Below are 20,917 nucleotides of genomic sequence, written 5' to 3' on the forward strand. Positions count from 1 at the left end.
TAATTAGACTAACAATAATGGGATCATAAAACATGTCATCCAAATTGGGCACTTTTGAGAGTAAAATAATGCATTTTTATTAATTATGCTGGGACAATGGAAGCAAATTGGAAAGTATCATCATGGTTCCTGTGAGATGACTGGTTCTGTGGATGGTACTTAGTTGGCAGGTAGGTTTTGGGGACCCCTGGTGGCCAGGCCAATCCATTCACTCATAAATATAGGATGGATGCTGTAGAATCCCAGAACCTCTCCTGTAGACCCTCTACTCATTGCTATAAACCGATTTCCAATTTAAATTATTTCAATGATACATTTACTTAGTGTCTCAAAATGCTATGCAAGCCCCATATTTAGGGAAGTGTTTTGTTGTTGTTGTTGTTTTAATATGTGAGTACTTTAGCTCTCATGTAGCAAAATACTTTCTTAAAATTTCTCCATACCTAAAGAATTTGTCAGACTTGAGTTTACAACCCAGGTTAGATCCTGGGTCTATCCCTCAGTCTTTGAATGCTGAATAAGCTTATTTTTGTCTTTGAGCACATCTGTAAAGTGGTTAACATAAGGACATTTTGTAGAGATTAAACAAGCAAGCAAAATTTAATGTTTAACACATGGTAGAAACCAAATAAGTAACTATTGTGTGTCTTTATTTTACATCTCTTCATTGAGAAAGCAGTTTTGCTTTTTTGTTTTTACCACCACCCCTCAGTTTACTTGGTTCCCTTCATGTGCACTGTATCTGTACTGTAGCACTTATCTTTTTGCATTATAATTGCTTTTAAAATTATCTTTCTTACTCATTAGGCCAATAATTCTCAAGTGGGCGCTATTTTGCACCTCCATCTCCAGGGTGCCAATGTCTGGAGATATTTTTGGTTGTCACAACTGGAGGAAGTGGTGCTACTGGCATCCAGTTGGTAGAGACCAGGGATGCTGCTAAGTACCCTACAAAGCATAGGGCAGCCTCCACAGCAAAGAATACACTAGCCCTAGACGTCAGTAGTGCTTCAGGTAGGAAACCATGCCTCAGACTCTAACTCTACAGGTAGTGATGCAGAAAAGTTGGCCTCTGTTCACTGGTGCCAAATCAAATCCCAGAGACAGAGTTTTGGCTGAAGAAGAAGAATAGCTTTATTGCATTGCAAGGCAAAGAGGGACACAGCAGGCTCATGCCCTCAAAAACTGTATGTTCCGGGCTTCCCTGGTGGTGCAGTGGTTGAGAATCCGCCTGCCAATGCAGGGGACGCGGGTTCGAGCCCTGGTCTGGGAAGATCCCACATGCCATGGAGCAACTAGGCCCATGAGCCACAACTACTGAGCCTGCGCGTCTGGAGCCTGTGCTCCGCAACAAGAGAGGCCACGATAGTGAGAGGCCCGCGCACCGTGATAAAGAGTGGCCCCCGCTCGCCACAACTAGAGAAGCCCTCGCACAGAAACGAAGACCCAACACAGCCAAAAATAAATAAATAAATAAATAAATTTATTAAAAAAAAAAACAACTGTATGTCCCAACCTGGGGAAATTTGGTGAGGAGTTTTATAGCAATGGTTCAAGGGCTGGGTTGCTGATAAGGATCAGGGTGTGTGCAGGGCCTGCATTCCTTTAATCTGGCCTCAGGTGATCTCCTGATGAGTTTCTGTTGTTCTTGAGGTTATCAAACTATGACCTTCTCTCTGGAGTGAAGAATGCTTCATCAAGCAGTTAACATCTTCCATTTGTTGGGGGTTTTAGTTCTGCAGAAGAGCTCAAAGATACCGTTACAGCGTATCCTTTGAGGTGGAACCAGGACCCTGCCCCAAGGCTGCACTATTGTTTCTTGACTGCTCTTCCCTTGTTTCTGCATCCCCTCCCTTCCCTGATTAACAACTGTTTGAACCTGCCCTTTGGAACTCAGGGAAGGTCATAGAGGCTGAAGCCTACTCCCTACAAACAAGAAATGTGGGACACAGAAAAGCTTCTGTGCCCAGGAGCCCCACAGTGTCCTACTCAGTTTCAGTAGCAACCATGACAGTTTGCTATGTCTCCAGTGTCTAGCACTGTGGTCATTATATGATTCTTTATGTTAATTGGTGAAGTGAATGAATCGGGACTGAAAGTTTAGCCATGATCTCATAGGGATTTCATCACTCCCTTTAATCAACATGTGGGTTGCTGCTAAGACATCTCAAGTACATAGCTATCAGCTACCTGCTTGAAGTACTAGGTATGTTAAACTGGAACTCTGAGAGGCACACCAAGAAAAAAAGTTACCAATAAGGGAATAGGCATCATATAGCTACTTAAATACCTCAGTTAGGCTCCTTAATCAAAGCACCTGCAAGCTTTCATTTAGAGGACAAAATGTTACGTTTTTATCTGAATTAAATTGTGAGAGAATATGAGACTAAACTGTCTTTGGCTGTTTTGTGAAATGGAAATGTGTGAGGATGTATCAAGAAGATTGCTTTAAGTGGTTTATCTATATCTATCTATCTATCTATCTATCTATCATCTATCTATCTATCCATCTATCTATCTATCTGATAGCTTCCAGTTTTTAATAAGAGTTGTGGGACTCTTTGAGGAGCTAGGAAAGAAAAAAAAAACAAACACCGGAAGCCATTCTGGCATTCAGAGCAAGAATTCTGCTCTGAGACTTAGGATACTCATTTTCTAATTGTTGGATGAGAATCAGACGAACTGATTGATATATGCCGTGTGCTGTGAAAAACTGAAGAGCTTTCTGAGAAATCAATTAAGATTTCTGGAGACAGTCACATCTTCCCTCCCTGCCCTCACCTCAGTTCTCTTGGACTTTTTGTTAGCCTGAGTCAGTAATGTATTTAACAGGAAGTCAAAAACTCAACAATTCATTACTTTGGTATTTCCTGCTGCACCTTGCATTAGTTTTCTAAGGCTGCCATAACAAGGTACCACAGACTGGGGTTTTAACAATGGAAATTTATTTTCTCACAGTTCTGGAGACTAGAAATCTGAGATCAAGGTGTCTGCAGGGTGGGTTTGTTCTGAGGCCTTTCTCTCAGGCTTGTAAATAAACAGGCTTCTTCTCTCATGATCTTTCCTGTGTTTTTCTATATCTAATCTCTTCTTCTTTAGAGACACTAGTCATACGGGATTAGGATCCACCCTAATGACTTCATTTAACCTTAATTATCTCTTTCAAGATTCTGTCTCCAAATACTGTCACATTCTGAGGCACTATGGGGTTAGCACCTCAACCTATGAATTTCTTTTTGCAGGGAGGGGGACATAATTTGGCTTATATCACACCTCTACAGGGATCAATATCAAATAGGTGCTCAGGAAATACTTGCTTTTTGACAGAATAGTCTACTGTTTGAAGTAGGATGTGGTGGCTGACCCCAGGGCACATAGAGACAAAGGTCAGCCTGGCTGCTGTGATATGCAGCTTACAAAGTCTACCCTGGCTCTGGCCACCACAGATGGAAGCCTGGTCCAGTGCTTGATGGTTCTGCTGCTGGAGAACTGAGTTTAAGAAGCCTAAGCTGGGATAATTAGATTGTATTTAATGTTGATTGGTTTGTTAGTTCTTCTCTTTATTTCTTTGTTTTCCACTTAGCAGGTCTTGATTAATCACAGGGGAAAGAAGGCAAAGAGAAGGTTTGGATAGCCCTGGCGAAAGGGTTCTGGTGGGAAAGCCCTTCCAGGAGGCAAGTGTTCCTGGGAGCTCTCTGAATAGGGAGGAGGAGAGGGGACACCTGGGTACACAGCTGAGTGGTACTAAGCCTGGCTTCATGCTTGTTTACATGTGGGCGGGAGAGAGGGACAGATTACCCAGACAACTTTGAACTTAGCGCCATTCTGGCTTCTGCACAGGGAATAAAAAGACTTGAACCCATAACCCAGTGATTCACCCTTAAGACAGACTTACTGCTGATTTCACTCCAGACTTGAACCTCCCTTCTGGTTCTTGGTTTCTGACTTCTTTTTTGACTACCTATTGGTACCGTCCACCTAAATGATAGTAACTGGATCCCTGGCCTGTTGTTCTGTTCCCTTGATGGTTCCTGCTTTGGATCCAACACAATGCTAGAGTCGCCAAGCTCCAGGGTAAGGTCTCAGCCATCCTTTGCCTTAAACGCCACACATATCTTGTTTTTTTTTCTTTTTTCTTTTTGCCTTCTCCATATCATTTGATCTTTTTCCCCTCAATTTTTTGTTTTGTGTCATGGATATATCTAATTTCTAATCCTAAAATCCCTGATCCATGGATTTCCTAATGGGACCAGAGTTTGCTTTCAACTCTCTAAGCTTCCTTTTCTAAACCCACCATAAAGGTTTCTAGGCTACCTTTTGTCCTGTTTAGAGATCAACTTTCTATTTTCCAAAATGACAACCATTTTATGTCACTGCTTCATTGAGAATCTACATGCCTGCTACTGGATTTAGTGAAATACACACACAGGTAAACCAGAAGGATGAAGTTACTAATCCCATGAAGTGTACTGATCCCATGAAGTGTCTAACGGGAGAAACAGATGAACAACCAGTGAGCAGATTATATACTTAAGTCCTTTCTCAATTTTATTAGTATTTTACCAGGGAACTTCTAGAGTCATTATCAATGAATTAAAATAAAACTCTAATGATAGTTCTCTAGACTTTGCATCACAGTAGAAGGCATACTTAGAAAAGAGGTGTGTTTTGGCTGCTCAGATCCATCTCTGGAGGCCACACTTACCTAGGTGTGTATAAGTAATTAGCAGCTTCGCTCTCTGACTCCCCATCAGTATGGGGCAGACATGATAGGTCTGCTGCATCTGGCTTCCTGATTTCAGCCAGGCCATGCCTTCCTTGACCTGCCAAATAAGGGGGACTGAAATAGAATCCATTTGTGCTACTTGGGGGATCTCCCTCTCCTGGCAGTTAGTTCTAGGTGCTCAGTTTGATTAAACTCATTAGTAAGGTGTGGTCACTCCTGATTTCATTACCCATGCATGGGACTGAAGGAAGGAATCAGTCTCCAACATTTGTTCCCCATCTCTCACTAGCATAGGAAACCGCAGCTGTCGGGTTTGAATTTCTCACTACTTTATTAGTAAAGTTTCAGGATCCATGTCTGGTTCTCCTTTTTCATGGACTTATATTTGAATTGCGTTATAAATAGACTTTAAAACGGTGAAAATTTTATGAGTGTTAAATACCACTCAGATGTCAAAAGATTTTCAAATGGCTAGTCTGTGTAAACCCAGATCCAATCTATAAAATAATGTTTTCTCCCTAGACAGTCAATCCATCCATCATTCATCCATTCATGGTTCAGATGCTGGGCACTGTGCCTCTCCTGAAGAGGTTTACTATCAAGAGACGACAAAAAGTCAGGGTCAGGAACCTGCTGATTTTCATGTTAGACATGTAGACAGACATTTTGCACACATTATCTCACCCCAATCTACAGCTAGGCATTCTTTTCGCTATTCTGCAGTTGAGGACTGAGATTTAATGAGTTTAATTGCCAAGGGTTACACAGCTATTAGGTAGCAGAGCCAAGATGTAACATAATACTGTTTGTGTCTGCTTCAAAAATTGTTTGAAGGAAGGGAAGGCTTGGGAGAAGGCAAGAAGGAAGGGTGCTTGGTGGTTGTGGACTGGCAGTTTCATCTGCATTGTCATTTTACCTAAGAATGAGGTAACACTGATTTCTTTATCAAAGCATCCATCTCCACTTGCCCCAAGTCTTAGAGTCACAGCACTCAGGAGACTAAGATGACCCTTGGAGTTGGCACAACATTTTTATTTTACGCTACTGTGTTATATACATAACTGACAGACGCATCACCAAACAATTTGGGTGTTGCTGCCAACCTGTTTCAGTAGTTTTTTTCCCTTACAATTAGTGCCCAAAATCCCGCTTTTTCATAGGATTGATGATATAATTGGAAGCAACTGTGGTTCAACTGCAGTTCAGCTGAGAGTGAACAGAGAAAATTCAAGCAACCACATTTAGCCTTACTCCTGCCTTTTTTTCATGAGAGCTTGGAAGTCAGGGGGCAGCTATAGCCAAATCTCTGTGAGGGATGCAGGGTGAGACCACTCAGAGCCAGCTTGCCCAAAGGCTGTTCAGGGATTTGTCTGAGGGGGATGCTATGGCCTAATATCAGAAAAGACTCTACCAATTGCTACTGTGGTTCAGAGAAGACATAATTCTGTGTTGGCTGTGGGGTCAGGGAGAGCTTGATCTGGGCTGTAGAGATTGCTTCGGGATGGGGAAAAAAGGCAGAGTTAGCATATGGGAGATTAATATAGGGTGCTGAGAGAAACGCTTCTCTTAGAACTGGGAGGTACTTACAAGGGAGCAGAGAGATTGGGACCATGGGGAGAAGAATTTGGGAGTAAATCTTCAGAAAATGTTGAGAAATCATCAGAGTGTAGACTTGGGTTTACCAGCAGAAACTCTGAAATACTGCCAGATCAGGATCCTGTTTTTGAGTATATGTGATCTTGCAAATTTGTAAAGCTCTCTATGCTTTAGAAAGATCAGCAGCCTCCTTTATTCCTGTGTCCATTGTATCTAGCAGCCTTATTTTAACGTCTACATGTAGATGTGACCATGGCAGGCAAGAAATTTGGGGGAGCTGGTTCAGCTTTCTTTCAGGGACTTTTTCTGAAATGATGTTGCAGGGTGTGTCTACTCTGCAGTATGGCTTTCCTTTTCGAATTAAGTGGATTGGTTACGAAATTTATTTTGGAGATACAGTGACTGATTCGTTCGGAATTAAGCAGATTTGCCTTAATTGTGGATCGTTGGTCCTACTTCAGGCTTACTAGTAGTAAATCATTGTAAAACTCATTGGTCCCAAATCAGGCTGAGCAACAGAATTTCATGGCAATCTGAAATGCAGGTTCCTGGGTATTAATTGGAAAGATTTTGTTTAATAAATGATTCATCAGGTTGGGACCCACTGAAATGATCCGTGTATTTCCAGAACTTGTTTGTAATTTTTTTAAAGTTTATTAAACATACAGATTTCCAACCTACTCCAGAGCTACGGAATGGAATCTCTTGGTAGAGGAACCCAGGGATCTTCATTTGTAACAATTATCTCACATCGACAGTTTCCAGCCTCGGGTTATTGAGCCTAAGACTCTCCTATCTACCTTCTCATTCCTGGCCACCACTTACCATCACTTAACCAGCAACACCCTGGGGACTTGATTCACCTAAAAGCTTACATTGGTGGCCAGTCACCATAGCCCTGCACTGTCAGAGAGATGTGCTTGGGCACAAGATGCTGCTCTTCTGGCTCTGTGAGTAGACAGGGATGAGCAATCGAGAAACAGCTAACACCCAAGGGCCCTGAGGGGCCCTAGAGGTCAGAATTTCATGATGGAGGATTAAGTCTCACCCAAGAAATTCTCTCAGTTTGGACTATTTACCCTCTTTAACTTATAGTCAAGGACTTTGCATTGTCATGAGGATTCAGTGAAGTGGGGCATGTGCACACAACTTAAAAATGTATAAGATGCTAGGATTATAATCTAGGCAAAGATTTTGCTGTGTGTATATTTTGTTTGGAATTTTTTTTCCTGCAGCTGGTCTAGAGAGAATACGATACACTTCTTAAAATTCCCTGCAGACTTAGCGAACTTTCAGTAGGATCCCAGCATAGGAAGGAAAAAGATCTCAGTGTCTGGCTGGTCGTGATGCACATTCTCAACTCTTCCCCTTAATAGACACAGTGTACGCTACAGAGAGCAAAGTGTAATTTTAAGAACCTTGTAATTCTTTACAAATTAACACAGCAGATGGTGTTTATGGGAGCCACATAGTGAGGAATATTTGGGACGATGTGAGACATGTGTTCCAGGGTTTCGGCCTGCTCTCTATTTAGTTTAGTTTTTAATTGTCATGCTGCAAAAAATGCTGTTTGCCTCATAAAGTTTTCTTCGGTTCCAAGTGTGAGCAAAGGGCCCGTGAGATGGTTCCATCATGGGTCAGATTCCAAGCACTCTTAGTGAGAAGGGTCTCAGAGAGGTCCCTGACTCACCTAAGCATGAGGAGTGCCCTGTGCTTGGACCCTGGTCACTTAGTGGTGGTCTTGGGATATTGGTGCTGGGGGTGGGGAGCCGCCTGGCCTTGCAGTCTGGCTTGGGGGTGGGTTTGGGAAGTTGAGAAAGAGCCCAAGTCTTGATAAGCAAAAGGGCTAACAATGAGGTTAGCAGCTCTTGATTGGGGCTTGCTAGTGTCTAAGTAGTTAAAATATTTCTTCAGTTATTTTGACTGTCCAGATAATTAAAAACAAAATATTATTCTCTCTTAGTTCCCTCATAGTGATAAGATGTAAAGTGGCCAAGACCTGTATGGTGGCTTTCCAGACAGTGCTGACCTTTTGGAGGGGAGTGGGAGAGGAAGAAGAAGGGGCCATGATATAGAATGGGGGGTGGTGATGCTGAGAGGAAGGGGAGAGGAGGTCCTCACAGGCTTTGCAAGGACCAAGAAAGGTCAGATTTGATTTGGGGAGGAAAAAAGCCTTGGTTCTGAAGAGTGCAAGGAAATCTCTTTGGGGGTCCCCTGGGCATGCAGGAAGTGCCTGGCACTCCCAATCTGTGTATTTCCTCTTCCCAATGTCACCAAGGAAATTTCTTCATTTTGTTCTGCTGTAAGGTTGGCAAAAAGAAGCCTCCCAGATGCTCTCTGGGATAGCCTGTTTGTCCCTTAGAAGTGTCATTTCACCAAACCCATTTTTTTTGGTATCTAGTGTCCTCAAGCTTACCTACTCCCATCTCCCACTATTTTGAAAGAAAAATTTGACAAAACCATGTACAATTTGTATGTTTCTTTTCCCAAGTGTGTGCATCTTAATCCTATGCATACAATCAAAGGCTTTGATTTCTGTCTTCTTTTTGCTCACATGAGATTTGGAACAGGCAAGGAAGAGAATGAGCATACAAAAAGGGTAGGCAACACTATTACTCTACCTGTGGTGAAGATACAGCTACTCCATTTCCACCTCTGCACACAAGTAGCCTTGCCCCCAAGGATCCATATCATGTCATTGTGTCAAACAGCCAGAATACTAATTATTGCATTTATTATTATTCAATACATATTCATATGTACCTACTGATACATATTTCTAATTTGCTTGGTGTCTAGTCTGTGTAAGGACTGTGCAAGAAACTTCAGTTTCAAGGAAGTGTGATTGGCTGACATCTTATTGTCTGCTATGCACTGAATTGTGTCCCTCCAAAATTCATATAGTGAAGCCCTACCCCTAATGTGATCATATTTGGAGATGGGGCCTCTTGGAGATAATAAGGTTTAGATAAATTATTAGAGTGGGGCCCTCATGATAGGATTAGTGCCCTTTTAAGAGGGACACTAGAGAGCTTGGTTATGTCTGTTAGCGAGGAAGAGATCTCTCATCAGAAACCAAACCTGCCGGACCTTGATCTTGGCTTTTCATAATATTTCCTCCTGAATAGCGAGAAAATAAATTTATCTTGTTTAAGCCACCCAGTCTGTGGTATTTTGTTGTGTCAGCCCAAGCTGACAAATACACTGTCCTTAAACTCCTGTACTTCTAATTGGGAAGAAGGGACATATAGTCATGACAAGTTTCCAAACAATACAGGATTGTAATGATGCATCTTATATATTTGTATTTTAGCTTTAGAGTGTGACATCTGAAATTCAATTAACAATGCAAGAGATTTGCACAATACACAGTTGTTGCCTGTGTGGAAACTGGCAATGAAATAAATGATATAGGTGGCTGTAGGCACTCGGGGGAGAATGGGCCGCTGTAAGCTGGGAGGGCAGGAAGGTATGATGAAGGAATTAAAGTATGAACTGGTTCCTGATCCATGGGCAGATGAAGCCCAGGAAGGCCAAAGCTTGGGTTCCCCACCCAGATAGACTTTCCATAAACCAAGGTAATCCCCTGTCTGAGTGTTTTCTGATTTCTGTGAACTCTCAGCAATGTGGACCCAGTTATTGGCCTCTTTTTGAGATGGTGGAAAATGCCAGACTCCTGGGATCCTTTAGGTATTGATAGTTTTAATTGTAACTGAGTGGTTTGGGGAATATGCACTTAAAAATGAAGGGGAAGTTTAAATTTCATTGAAATTTAAATCATTTAATCAGTGTGGGTATATACATGTTTGTGTGTGTGTATAAGATCAATGGAAATTTGCACTTCGTCTTGGCTACTTTCATCTCAACTGTAAAGATAAAATGGCATTCTTTAGCAGTTTGCTCAGTTCATGGTCTCTCACTGGCTTCAAAGGCATGTGTGGTTAATTAACCATGGCTCTCAGCAGTCACCCAAGCTTGACAGCTGGGGGAAGGGGATCTCTGATGAAAACTGTCTTCTAGGCAGTGTTGCCTGACAGATAATCACTGAGGGCTACACCTGTGTTGATAAAATAAATCAAGGAACAAGAATTGTAACATTACACAGGTGCCAACCACTTCCTATGGCTTTGATCAGCAAATTGTGAAGTGAGTGAAATTTATTTTTAGGACCCCACATTTTCCAAATAATTCATCCCTTTCATACCTACCTCCTATCCCCAGGGGCCTACTTGGACCGTCCATCCTTCTTTCCACAAACAAGTGGATAGAAGCACTTCCGGAGCACTTCTTAGGAGTTTTATGCTGAGTCCTCCAGGAGAAAATAAAATTCACTATCCACAAAAAGCTTGGGTTCTACTCTGCAGGAACATGAAAACTTGATAAACAATGCAGGATGGTCTGTTGTTAACATCTACATTATTTGGCACAGTACATAATAGAAGGATATGGTCAGAGGAGAGGAAGGTCTTCAGGGGCCAGGTCAGTCTAGAAACACTCCCTGGAGGAGGATTTTAAGCTGTTGCTTGAAGAATGGGTACATCCTGCTTAGGCAAATGGTTGAAGGGAGAATGACGCCTTTCAACCAGGCACCAACATGAGGCAGAAAGTGTGTGAGTTGTTGAGAAGGAACAAATTAACTAGAGGTGTGGGCAATTACAAGAAGGAGCTCAAATAAAGAAGTCTTAAAATATAGGCTCAAAAGTTTACTAGGAAATAGGCATGCAGTAAGAACTAAATGGGAACTGAGAGGAATATTGAGCCAAGGAAGTGAAAGCTTCGTCTCAACAGGCCATAATGAGGATGCTGAGGGAGGCTGGTGTGGTGTTGGAGATGTACACTGGGGTGGCTGGGTGTCATGAGTGGAGGGATTTGAGGAACAGCAGGAATCCTAGAAACTTTTTGAAGGACAAATTCTCAAGTTTAGTGACTGATCAGATTTAGGGGAGAAATATTATATTAGGATTTAGAACTTGGGCAGTGATTAGTGCAGAGAAAAACTCTGTAGGTGAAAGCAAGGCCTGAGCTCCCTTGGTTCTCTGAGCTGTGTCCATGGGGGACTTGCTGGGGTTTCCCTGTCTTTCCATGCTGCCTTCAAATTAGTTTGGTCTGGTAGTTTAAGGTCTCTGATTTAGTCAGACATTTTTGGTTGTAAGTGACAGAAATCCAACATCAACAAACGTGGGGGAATTGGTTAACTTGTGACACTAGGAAATCCATTGATAGATACTAATGGATTTAGGTACAGCTGGATTCAGGAACCCATGTGTTTCATTCACTGATATAATACAATTTGTTAAGTGACTGTTATGTGCCAGGCAAAGCTCCAGGCTGCCAGATATAATGATAGGTAAAGCACAGACTGTACCCTCATGGAGCTTTATTTTTACAAGTTTAGTGTATAATGGAAACTATGAACCAATTTGTTTTGACTCCAAAAGCTGACTTCCCTTCCCCTTCTCTTCCCTTCCTTCCCCTTTCCTTCTATTTCCTTTCCCTAGCATCTCATCTCTTTTCAGCCCCAAATTAATCTCTCATCTCTCTCTCTCTCCCTCTCTCTCTCTCCTTCCCTCCCCTCCGCCCACCTCCCAGCTATGCTTTCTTTTTATGGCCTCTATTTTGAAAGACTTCCTAACTAGCTCAAGGTGTATCTGCTGCCAGTTTATCAATCCCAGTGCAGAAAAATATGCCTCCTTTTTAATAATTTTACCTACCACCTTATAGCTGAATCTCACTGGTTTGGATGTTATCCTGAGTTTATCCCTGGGCCAGAACTCCTTGGTTGAGAGTCAGAAGGAAAAATTAGAGGGTTTACCAAAAGAACATGAAGAGGTTGCTGGGAGAATGAAAACAAATAGTGATGTGCCCTGAACTCTCTGAGTCAGGCCTTCTCTGTGCACCACCTGATGTGTGTACTAACATTGCTATGCTAGTAGGTATGGTCTGGGAGTTTCACAAATAATACCATCCTGCTGTTTTAACCTTCTATATTGATGATTCTTTCCTTGAGCATTGATGAGGCCTGGCAGAGAAATGTCAGACACATTTTTGCCTTGACACATTTTCATCAGTTTTTCCCTTTCTACTTTTATCCTCCCACCCCTATCCCAGAGTCCAGGAAAGCTGGGTTTTTACGTGGTCAAAGTATCCTGATCGTGGGTTTGATTTGCGGCTGATGCTAAACTTTTATCCATTCTAAAGAGATATTGCCCATTTCTTTTCTAAGAGAAATGTCCATAGCTAGTGAAAAAGAAATATTTAGAAAGGTTCACATTCTCAGACTGTGATTGACACCGAATATAAAGGTATTATGAAACGTTCAAATTTTTGGTGCTATTTGTAATAAGAATATGATTTCTACATACAGGGTTTGAGGATAGATGGTCAACCCTCCAAATATGATAGGGTGACTGCTAGATCAATAGATAATTTTTTCTCCTCCCTCCTGTTGTCTAAATCATAGGTTTAAATGACAGGAAAATGTGTGGGAGATGGAGTGCATGGCACATTATTGCCTTCTGCCGTTCTGATGATTTTGACTTCCATCTCTTTCAAATGACAACAATTTAAAGACTGGGCATTTGATTAGCTTCCCATGCATTCAGCAGAGTAGAGTCATCACTATACAGTATTCTGAATATTTCTCATACATTCAATCAAGTTTGCAGGTACTGTTGAGGGAAAGGAAAAAGTGATAGACATTTGCTTTCTTACAGCCATTTCCCACATATTAATATTGTGCCCTGAAACTAACATGAAACCACAGATCTGATGGAAGCACTGAGATAGTAGATTTATATCCTCAGGGCCTCCATGAGTGACTCCTTGTACTGAATTATGTGTTTAAGGTGGAATGAGGGTCTGGGATGGGGAACAGCCTTTAAACAAATATACAGTCAATTTCAGAAATTTAAAAATTACTATTCCTTACTTTTTTGTTTTATAAATTAGGGAGTTGTGAAATATTCAGCATACAATTTAAATATACTGCATACCTCTTCAGTGTTTCAGAAGGGATGATGGATATTTAATAAAAGGGAGAGAGAGAAAGAAGAAAAATGAAGACCCTCTTCTAATAAGTAGAAGGGCTTTTATTTCACAAAAGGACAAAGGATAGTTTTATTTAAAAAATGAACTAAAATATTGTCTTTTTCCTGGAGAATGATTGTGAAAAATCAAAATTTCAATTAATGGCCTCAATCACTTTTGTGTAGGATTAAACTGAAAATATGAAAGTCTTCTTGACAGCATCTAATACTTTGGCAAACTGGACTTGAATTTAGAGCCAGAGGCTGGGAGAATAAAGGACCCCCTATAAAAAGCCAAATCAGGAAATTCATTCCCTTCCCTCTCATCAATTCAAGCTGCAGATCTACCCCAAATGTGTTTTGTAAAATAGAGCCCAACGACTAAAACAAATAAAGTTTAATAAACACGCACCTCCCTAGCACAACAGATGGCAACTAGGAAAGCTGCCTGAAGCAGTGTGAGAGATTGCTCGTGCCTGTCTTCTTTTTTTTTTAAATAATGATATTTATTAAATGGCTATCTCTATTGCAGATTCGTTCTCTGCAGGTAAAGATAAAGAAGTCAAGTAGGGAGCAGTCTGAGAAAGGCACACAGGGTCTGCAGACAACATGTGATAGGGCAGATACACCTCAAACCGAGATTTTTGTTGATAGCCTTTGAAAAGAAACACATGAAACTCTATAAAATCACAGAATCCTAGAATTTTAGAGATGGGAGACGGTTTAGACATGGAATGGAAATGGCCCTGGGCTGGAAGTCCAGAGATCCTGGTCAGACACTAGTGAGCCATGTGATCAGTGATTTTATCTTTCTGGGTTTTGCTCTTTTCATCTTTGAGAGGAATGAGGGGGTGAGGAAGAAGAAATTGATTGAGTTACCTCTGCTGGGTCAGGTACTGTGCTACATGCTCCAGATCCTATCTCTGTTATGTTCACAATAATCCCCAAAGCAAACATTTATCCACATTTTAGAGATAAGAATACCCCGACTGACTGACAGCCAATTCTAGCCCATTCTGCAGTGCCGTGAGAGCCTCCCTACAAGGGAAGCGTGGTTACATGTTCGGGCTCCCCCATTTCCTGGGGTCTGTCACTCATCTCTGGCCCCTCCATTGGACAGATGATAAGTCTGGAGTGTAGAGAAGTTGCCAAATCACTTAGGTAGTTATTGGCAGAGAGTGCTTATAACTGCTTTTCATTTCCTTCTGTTCAGCAAGGGCAGGTAATAGAGGGATGACTGGCTGAAGACCACACACTTTTGTTTACTAGGTGATGGTGTCAAAATGAAGACGGAGGTCTCTCTTCACTTCAGTTTGTTAAACAATTTTTAGTTTATAGAGCCTGGAGGGTCAGGGAGGGATAGTTTAGGTTAGGCTTCTGGTTGATTCCCTGGGAACTAGAATTTGCTCATGATGATCAAATCTTTAGTTATTTAACAAATATATCCAACAACCTACTATGTAAAAGACATTCATCTGGAGTTTCTGACCCTTATTTCACCTCTTAGAATATCCCAGACAAGTCGTTTAAAATGAATCACCCAAAATATTCCTTCCTTAAGCAGAAATAACTCTTCATTTAGGAATTCTAGTCTTTGGCTAGGTTTTCATATATTATCTGCCTGAGTGGAGAAAGTCAAAGTCCAGGTGATCTAAAAATAGTTTCTGTGTAGTTTCCAAAGCAGTGCTTTCATTTTTTTCCACAGTAGAAATACTTTCCTAATTACCCTGAATACTGTTAACACCTTTTATTGTTTCCAGCACATTGACATCTTGATTGATTGTCCTGCTAACCTGGTGAAGAAGATAGGGCATATATTATGCTATCCAGCGTGCTTATGAGAAAACTCAGACATAAAAATTGAGCAAATCGTTAGTCCAAGATCACAGAACCTAATAACGAAGGGCTGACGCTAGGAGGCAGGAGTCTTTCTTTGTTTGGTCTCTCTCAATGATTAGCTTCCTGTCCAGTTTAGGTTGATAATTTAAAAGCATTTCTACCTGGGGTCATACCAGAGCACAGGAAAATATGGGGTCATGGGCTGCTAGTCCCCATTTACTACGTAAGTCTGAGCATTGAGGAGTTACTAGCCTTGTTCCTGTGCCCCTACCTTATTTTTAAAAAATTAGTGCTAACAAAGGGCCAGTGAATGGATGATTTCAGCTGGTGACCCCAGTTTCCTAAGTTCTAGTCCCGGCCTTACCATTCCCCCACCTCTCTAAACCATGAAAACAAAGATGGCACCCAAGTCAACTGCAGTTTTTTGAATTGCTTTCAGCCAAAGATTTGAAAGCTCAAGACACCAGATCACAAATATTATACAAAGAGAATCCCAACAACACAGGGACCTGGCATGCTAATGTCACCGGAGATGCTCTGAGCTTGCAGATCAAACTTTAGTTGGCTGTAATCATACTGTAAAGAAGCTCCTATAAAAATAACCTGTCTCTACAGCTAGTCAAACCAATCCCTTCACATCGTGGAGAAAAGGCTGGCCCATTCCACTCACTGTCCTCCCAATTCCTGCCTTGCTCTTTCTTCTCTTGATGCTACTTTGGCCCTCCCTCTTTCCTATTCGGATTTTGCCCAGGACTTAAGGTCTAGCTAAATCTTCCCATCCCTCTGTGAGATTACTGACTTCCCAAGTGCAGCATCTCCTTCCTCTTTGGAGCATCTTATTTAGCCCTGTAGGGAGTTAGTCTCTCTGTGGAGTTGTTAGTCTTGTTGGTCTCACGCTGGGGTCCCTCACTGGATTAGGAGCTCCTCAAGTGTGAGAATGTGACTCTCGCTTTTTGTGCATCCCCTGCACCCCCCTACCACCCTCCCCCGGTGACCAACATGATGCCTCACATGTCTGGGACATGTGCTATACAGTTGCAGGTTATTGATGCCAGATGGGATACAGAATCCCATGTTGCCCAGCTATTCACAGAATGTGTGTCTGTAACCACCCTACTTACAATTCTGAGCATCCCCATTACCCCTGGGGGTAGGGTTGCTGGATTTAGCACATAAAATTATAGGACACCCAGTTAAATTTGAAATTTAGGTAAACAATGACTTTTTTTTAGTATAAATATATCCCCTAATTTTTTAAAGTTTAAAATTTAAAAATGTTATCTGACCTGTACTTGCGTGACGCACCTTACTGGCCTTACCCTAATCCTGGCCCTGTCAGACTTGGCTTTATTTAAAGTTTTGATACTTGTTCAGCATGGATTTTGGGGCATTAATTTTGAGTTTTTAAACTATTGCATTAAACTATTGTTTATCTTGATTCCTTAGTTCTTTGATGACCCCTTACATTTTATACCTGAGGCAAATGCCTCACTCCTCTCACCCTGGTCCCAGGTCTTCTGTCATCCTCATGGTCTCCTTTGTAAATGGAGATAATGATATGTTACTGGCAGGATGCAATGAGCCCTGTCTGACACAGTATTTATTCAGTAATTATTTTGTGTATTCACACTGTCTTGACTTTTTTTACATTGGAAAGTTCAGTGATCCAGTCTGCTTCTCTCATAGTCACATTTTAAAACAAACTCACAATTGTTCATTTTTCAAAGTAAGTTTTTAATTACTCTCCTACATGGAAAGGGCTTGAGAGATCTGTGGTTCCAGAATGATTGTGGTCCAGACCCCCGTAAAAATGTCCATAGTTTGAAGGCAGATGTCCTATTTGCAAGGAGGAAACCAAAGAGAAAAGAAACAGCTCTGTCTGCTAAGCTGGTGTCACACCTGACTACGGAGAACCAGGGTGCTTAAGTCACACTCACTATGTGACAGCTGTCCTCGGAAGATTAAGCAGCACATCGTTCTTCTCCATATACTTTTGTTTCCTTTTAGCTAATTGTATGCTGATATTTCAAAGTTGTAAATGTTGGTCACTTTATTTTAAGCTCTACCTACAAAACTTCAGAGTGTACATCTGAGAGGGTCAGCATTTGAGTTTAGGGAGTGGAAAAATGGTGATGGGGATTTGTAGGTTTTAAATGATAAATACTCACATATGCCCTGGTTTTGGCTTTCTGAAAAAGCCAAAACCTATGAAAAATCCTATAGGATTACACAACAACCATTCATTCAAGAAAAAATGATTAATTAAGCAAGTTGTAGAAAAGAGTGACTGCTTTAAATCTAGTTATATGTAAATCGGATGTGTGTGTATCAGCCTTATGCATCCAGGATTTTGCCATTGGAAGAGAACATTTAGAAATCTGTCCGATGTTAATTTCTATGGATCCTTGAAACACATTATCTCATGAGGCACAATTTATGACCTGGGATCTCATTTCATCATATACACAAATTACTGCAGAGACCTACTTGGTTTTACAGAAACTGAGTATGGAAAAAGAATTGGCCTGCCACTAGGACCATAAATAAATAGATCTGTAGGGTGTTTGACTAAAATTTAGATAATTTAATAGATTTGACAAAGATTCTGAGAACAATTCTCTCTTCAGAGGAAGATAATGCCATCCATAAAGTTATGTAGAGCTTTTTATCCATGGGAATCTTGTTGCTGTTGTGGTTTTAAAAAGATAATGGAGGTTCTGTTTGGTTTGGTTTTAATTGTGTTACTACAGCAATGAAAAAAATAGAAAAACAAAAGGGAAAACAGAAACTAGTCAAACTTCCAAACTTCCACTGAATAATTTATCAAGATTATTATTATTATCTTTTGCCTTTGCCTCTGCTTGTTACAGTCATAAGGGAAATTTTCCTCGTGACCTCAAGCTGTGGGTTCCTTATTATCATGTTTGGCATTCCACTGCATGGCAGAACAAAGATTAAAATACTATGTTTTCTAGTAAAGCATCCCTTTTGATTTTGATACAGAAGTTACAAAAAAGCCTGTGATATACTGGTATAAAATTCTGAATTCTGATCATTTACCTTAAGTTTCTTTTCTAATTTAGTTTTTATCTCAGTCATCTTATATTCAGAAGTGTGCTTACATAATAGAAAAACACAAAACATTTGTATTTGAAGACAATAACAAAACATCCTTGTGTTTACTTAATCGCTGAATGTCTGGAGAAGGGAAGAAAACATAGATTTGCATGGAGTTGAATATGGACATACGTGTAACCATCTTGAGAATGTATTGATTTCATCAATTTTTACTCCAGAGAAAATCAACTTTAGAGACCAAGTTGTATTAGCTGCGTATTGAAGAGAATCATTTTTTTTAAAATGGCTTGAACTCTACAACTCAAGTGTGTTTCTGAATTTTTTTAACCTTTAATGTCACTAACATTGAATTTTTATAAATCAGAAATTATTTCTCTTTTCTTAATAGACTGGAAGAAAAGAAAAAGGAGATCCTCTAAACATTGCAATTGATAAGATGACCAAGAAAACAAGGGATCTAAGGAGACAGGTACTGTTTTTGTTTTTATTTTAGGTTCATGGTACTTAGTGGTGGTTTCTGAGAATGTCCTTTTTCAGGGTGCTGTGTTAGAGCTGATGTTCAGCTCGCTATTCTTTATAGCATCTACATATACACAGGAACTTTTCATCAACAACTTAGAGTCTGCTGAACAGAGAGAGATGTGACAGGTGCAAAGGGTGTGGTGATGAAAATAATCCCTGAGGTGAGGGAAGGCGGGGGAGAGCCCTCTCACTGGCCAGACAATCTTCCCAGGTGAAGAGGTGATGCATTCTCTGCCTTCTTCATCTGGTTTTCAGTTTTTCAGACCCAGGTGTGTAAAGAACCAGCCTCTGATTTCTGCTGGGTCTTAACTTAAACTCCCAAGGCAATCAGTGAATAAACAAGAATGCCAATGGTTAATGAGAAACACAACTCTTAATCTGATGGGCTAATTAAGGTCTCTGACCCAGTGTATTTCCTCAGGGATATAAATCTAGGGGAAAATTTGCTTATCAGATGGTTCTTTGGGAAGCAGGGAACCAAAGCAAGGAAAGGCAGTTGGATGATTTAAATGGCTAACGGCATCATTTGTCTGAAGGGTCCATGTTAGGGGAGGGGTGAGAAATCTCTAGTCAGGGCCCCTTTTCATCTTGAAATTGCTATATGAACACTAGTACATGTTGTCTATAAGACAGTAAGTCTTATTTTATATGTTGCCGTGGTGAGCTCCACTGAATTCTGTCTCTTCTCTAGAAGAGACAATACCATCCATTAAGTTCCCAAAGAATTCCTTCATGATTTCTGCCTGAGAGTCATCCTGTCTCCTGCTGGTAGCTTTTGCATATATCCATCTCATTAAGTGTTGATTGTGTTGGTCATCTGGAACCAACCACAGCCCTGGGGTAACACCTGCTTTACTTTCTCCATCTGGAAAAGCTGGACTGGCAGGGATGCATCATCTAACACTCAGTCTTGCAGTTCGTCAAGTACAGACAAGATTAGCAAGGTGCCTGGGCAAGAATAGCCAAGGAGCATCTTAAGAATGGTTTGAATGAGAGGAAAACACCACTTCAAATCACTGCTGGGGAGCTTCTGAGCTCTCTTCAGGATGTCACCAGAAGGTACAGACACACTTGAGCTAATGTCCTCTAGAAGATACCACAGTTAGTTCTGGGATATGAAGACTCTAGTTTGCCCAGCTAACAAGCCCTTTTGGGGAAAGCATTTTCTTTTTATTTTACCTTGAAAAAAGGGGGAATAAAACATTGCCTTCTTAGGCATTATTAGGTAATACCCAAAGAGCTCTACGGCCAGGTCTGCTTCTCCTTGCCCTCTTAGACAATCTTTCCATGCAAAGCCCCCATCTGAAATGAAATGATACTGCTAGTAGGAATTGGGATTGGGGTTGGTGGAAAACAGTGAATCAGGTGTCTGGAGTTCAGGGTTTTACTTCCAGCTCTGCCACTAAACTGGCTGTTCGACTGTGGATCCTTCATCTCTTGGTCTCCTCCTATTTGTAAAAGTAAGAAGCCAAACTGGGTCTGTAAGCTATCTTTGAATGAGTCTATTTATTTCCTCTGCCAGAGGTCCTAATGCCAGATAACTGCTGGTTTTAAAAGCAGTGGGAGGGCATCAGGCATCTCCTCCAAGGTTTGCCTTTGGCTAGATTGTCAACAAGGCAAAATCCATGAAACGAGTCTTTCCTCCCCCTCTAGGTCTTAGTAGAGACCACTCTTTTACATGCTGGAGCCAATACTCCAAGTTCTCGGCATTCATGGACCTATCATAGGAATTTTTTTCTCTCATTAGGAAGGAATGGATAAAGTAGATTTCACCTTGGTGTTACAATTATCAATAAAGTGTTGACTCTTTTAGCTGCGGACAGTGGTAAAATTTGAAGGTGGATTCATCGTGGAATTTTAAATGCTTTGGTGACAAGATTCTTGGGCAGCTTCTTTTAGGGTGACAGTAAAAGGAATATGTCATCCCCTCAAATCATTCCATGTATAAGATTTTTTTTTTTTTCTGCTCACCTTTCCCAAAGATTGAGAGGAATAAGGGTAAAAGAGAGTTGTTTTATGATATTCAGATCCAACAGTTATGGCATAATTTCACACCACATCCCTGAATTTGGTTCAAACAGCCTTCTCTTCCCCAGTATGCCTTTCTAGAACTAAGATGGTCCTCATCTGT

The 20,917-nt window shown here is 41.0% G+C and overlaps 1 protein-coding gene across 1 annotated transcript in view; it reads left to right on the top strand.

Annotated features, from left to right (window-relative positions):
- The window catches only part of CTNNA2 (catenin alpha 2), a 1,055,603-nt gene that overhangs the window by 782,027 nt on the left and 252,659 nt on the right, over nt 1-20,917 (top strand). The window contains exon 8 of the mRNA XM_068564030.1: nt 18,653-18,733. Within this exon, the coding sequence (XP_068420131.1) occupies nt 18,653-18,733 (81 nt within the window). The remainder of the gene's footprint in view (nt 1-18,652; nt 18,734-20,917) is intronic.

Source organism: Eschrichtius robustus, chromosome 15 (assembly GCF_028021215.1).
Source record: "Eschrichtius robustus isolate mEscRob2 chromosome 15, mEscRob2.pri, whole genome shotgun sequence".
In the NCBI taxonomy this organism is placed as follows: domain Eukaryota; kingdom Metazoa; phylum Chordata; class Mammalia; order Artiodactyla; family Eschrichtiidae; genus Eschrichtius; species Eschrichtius robustus.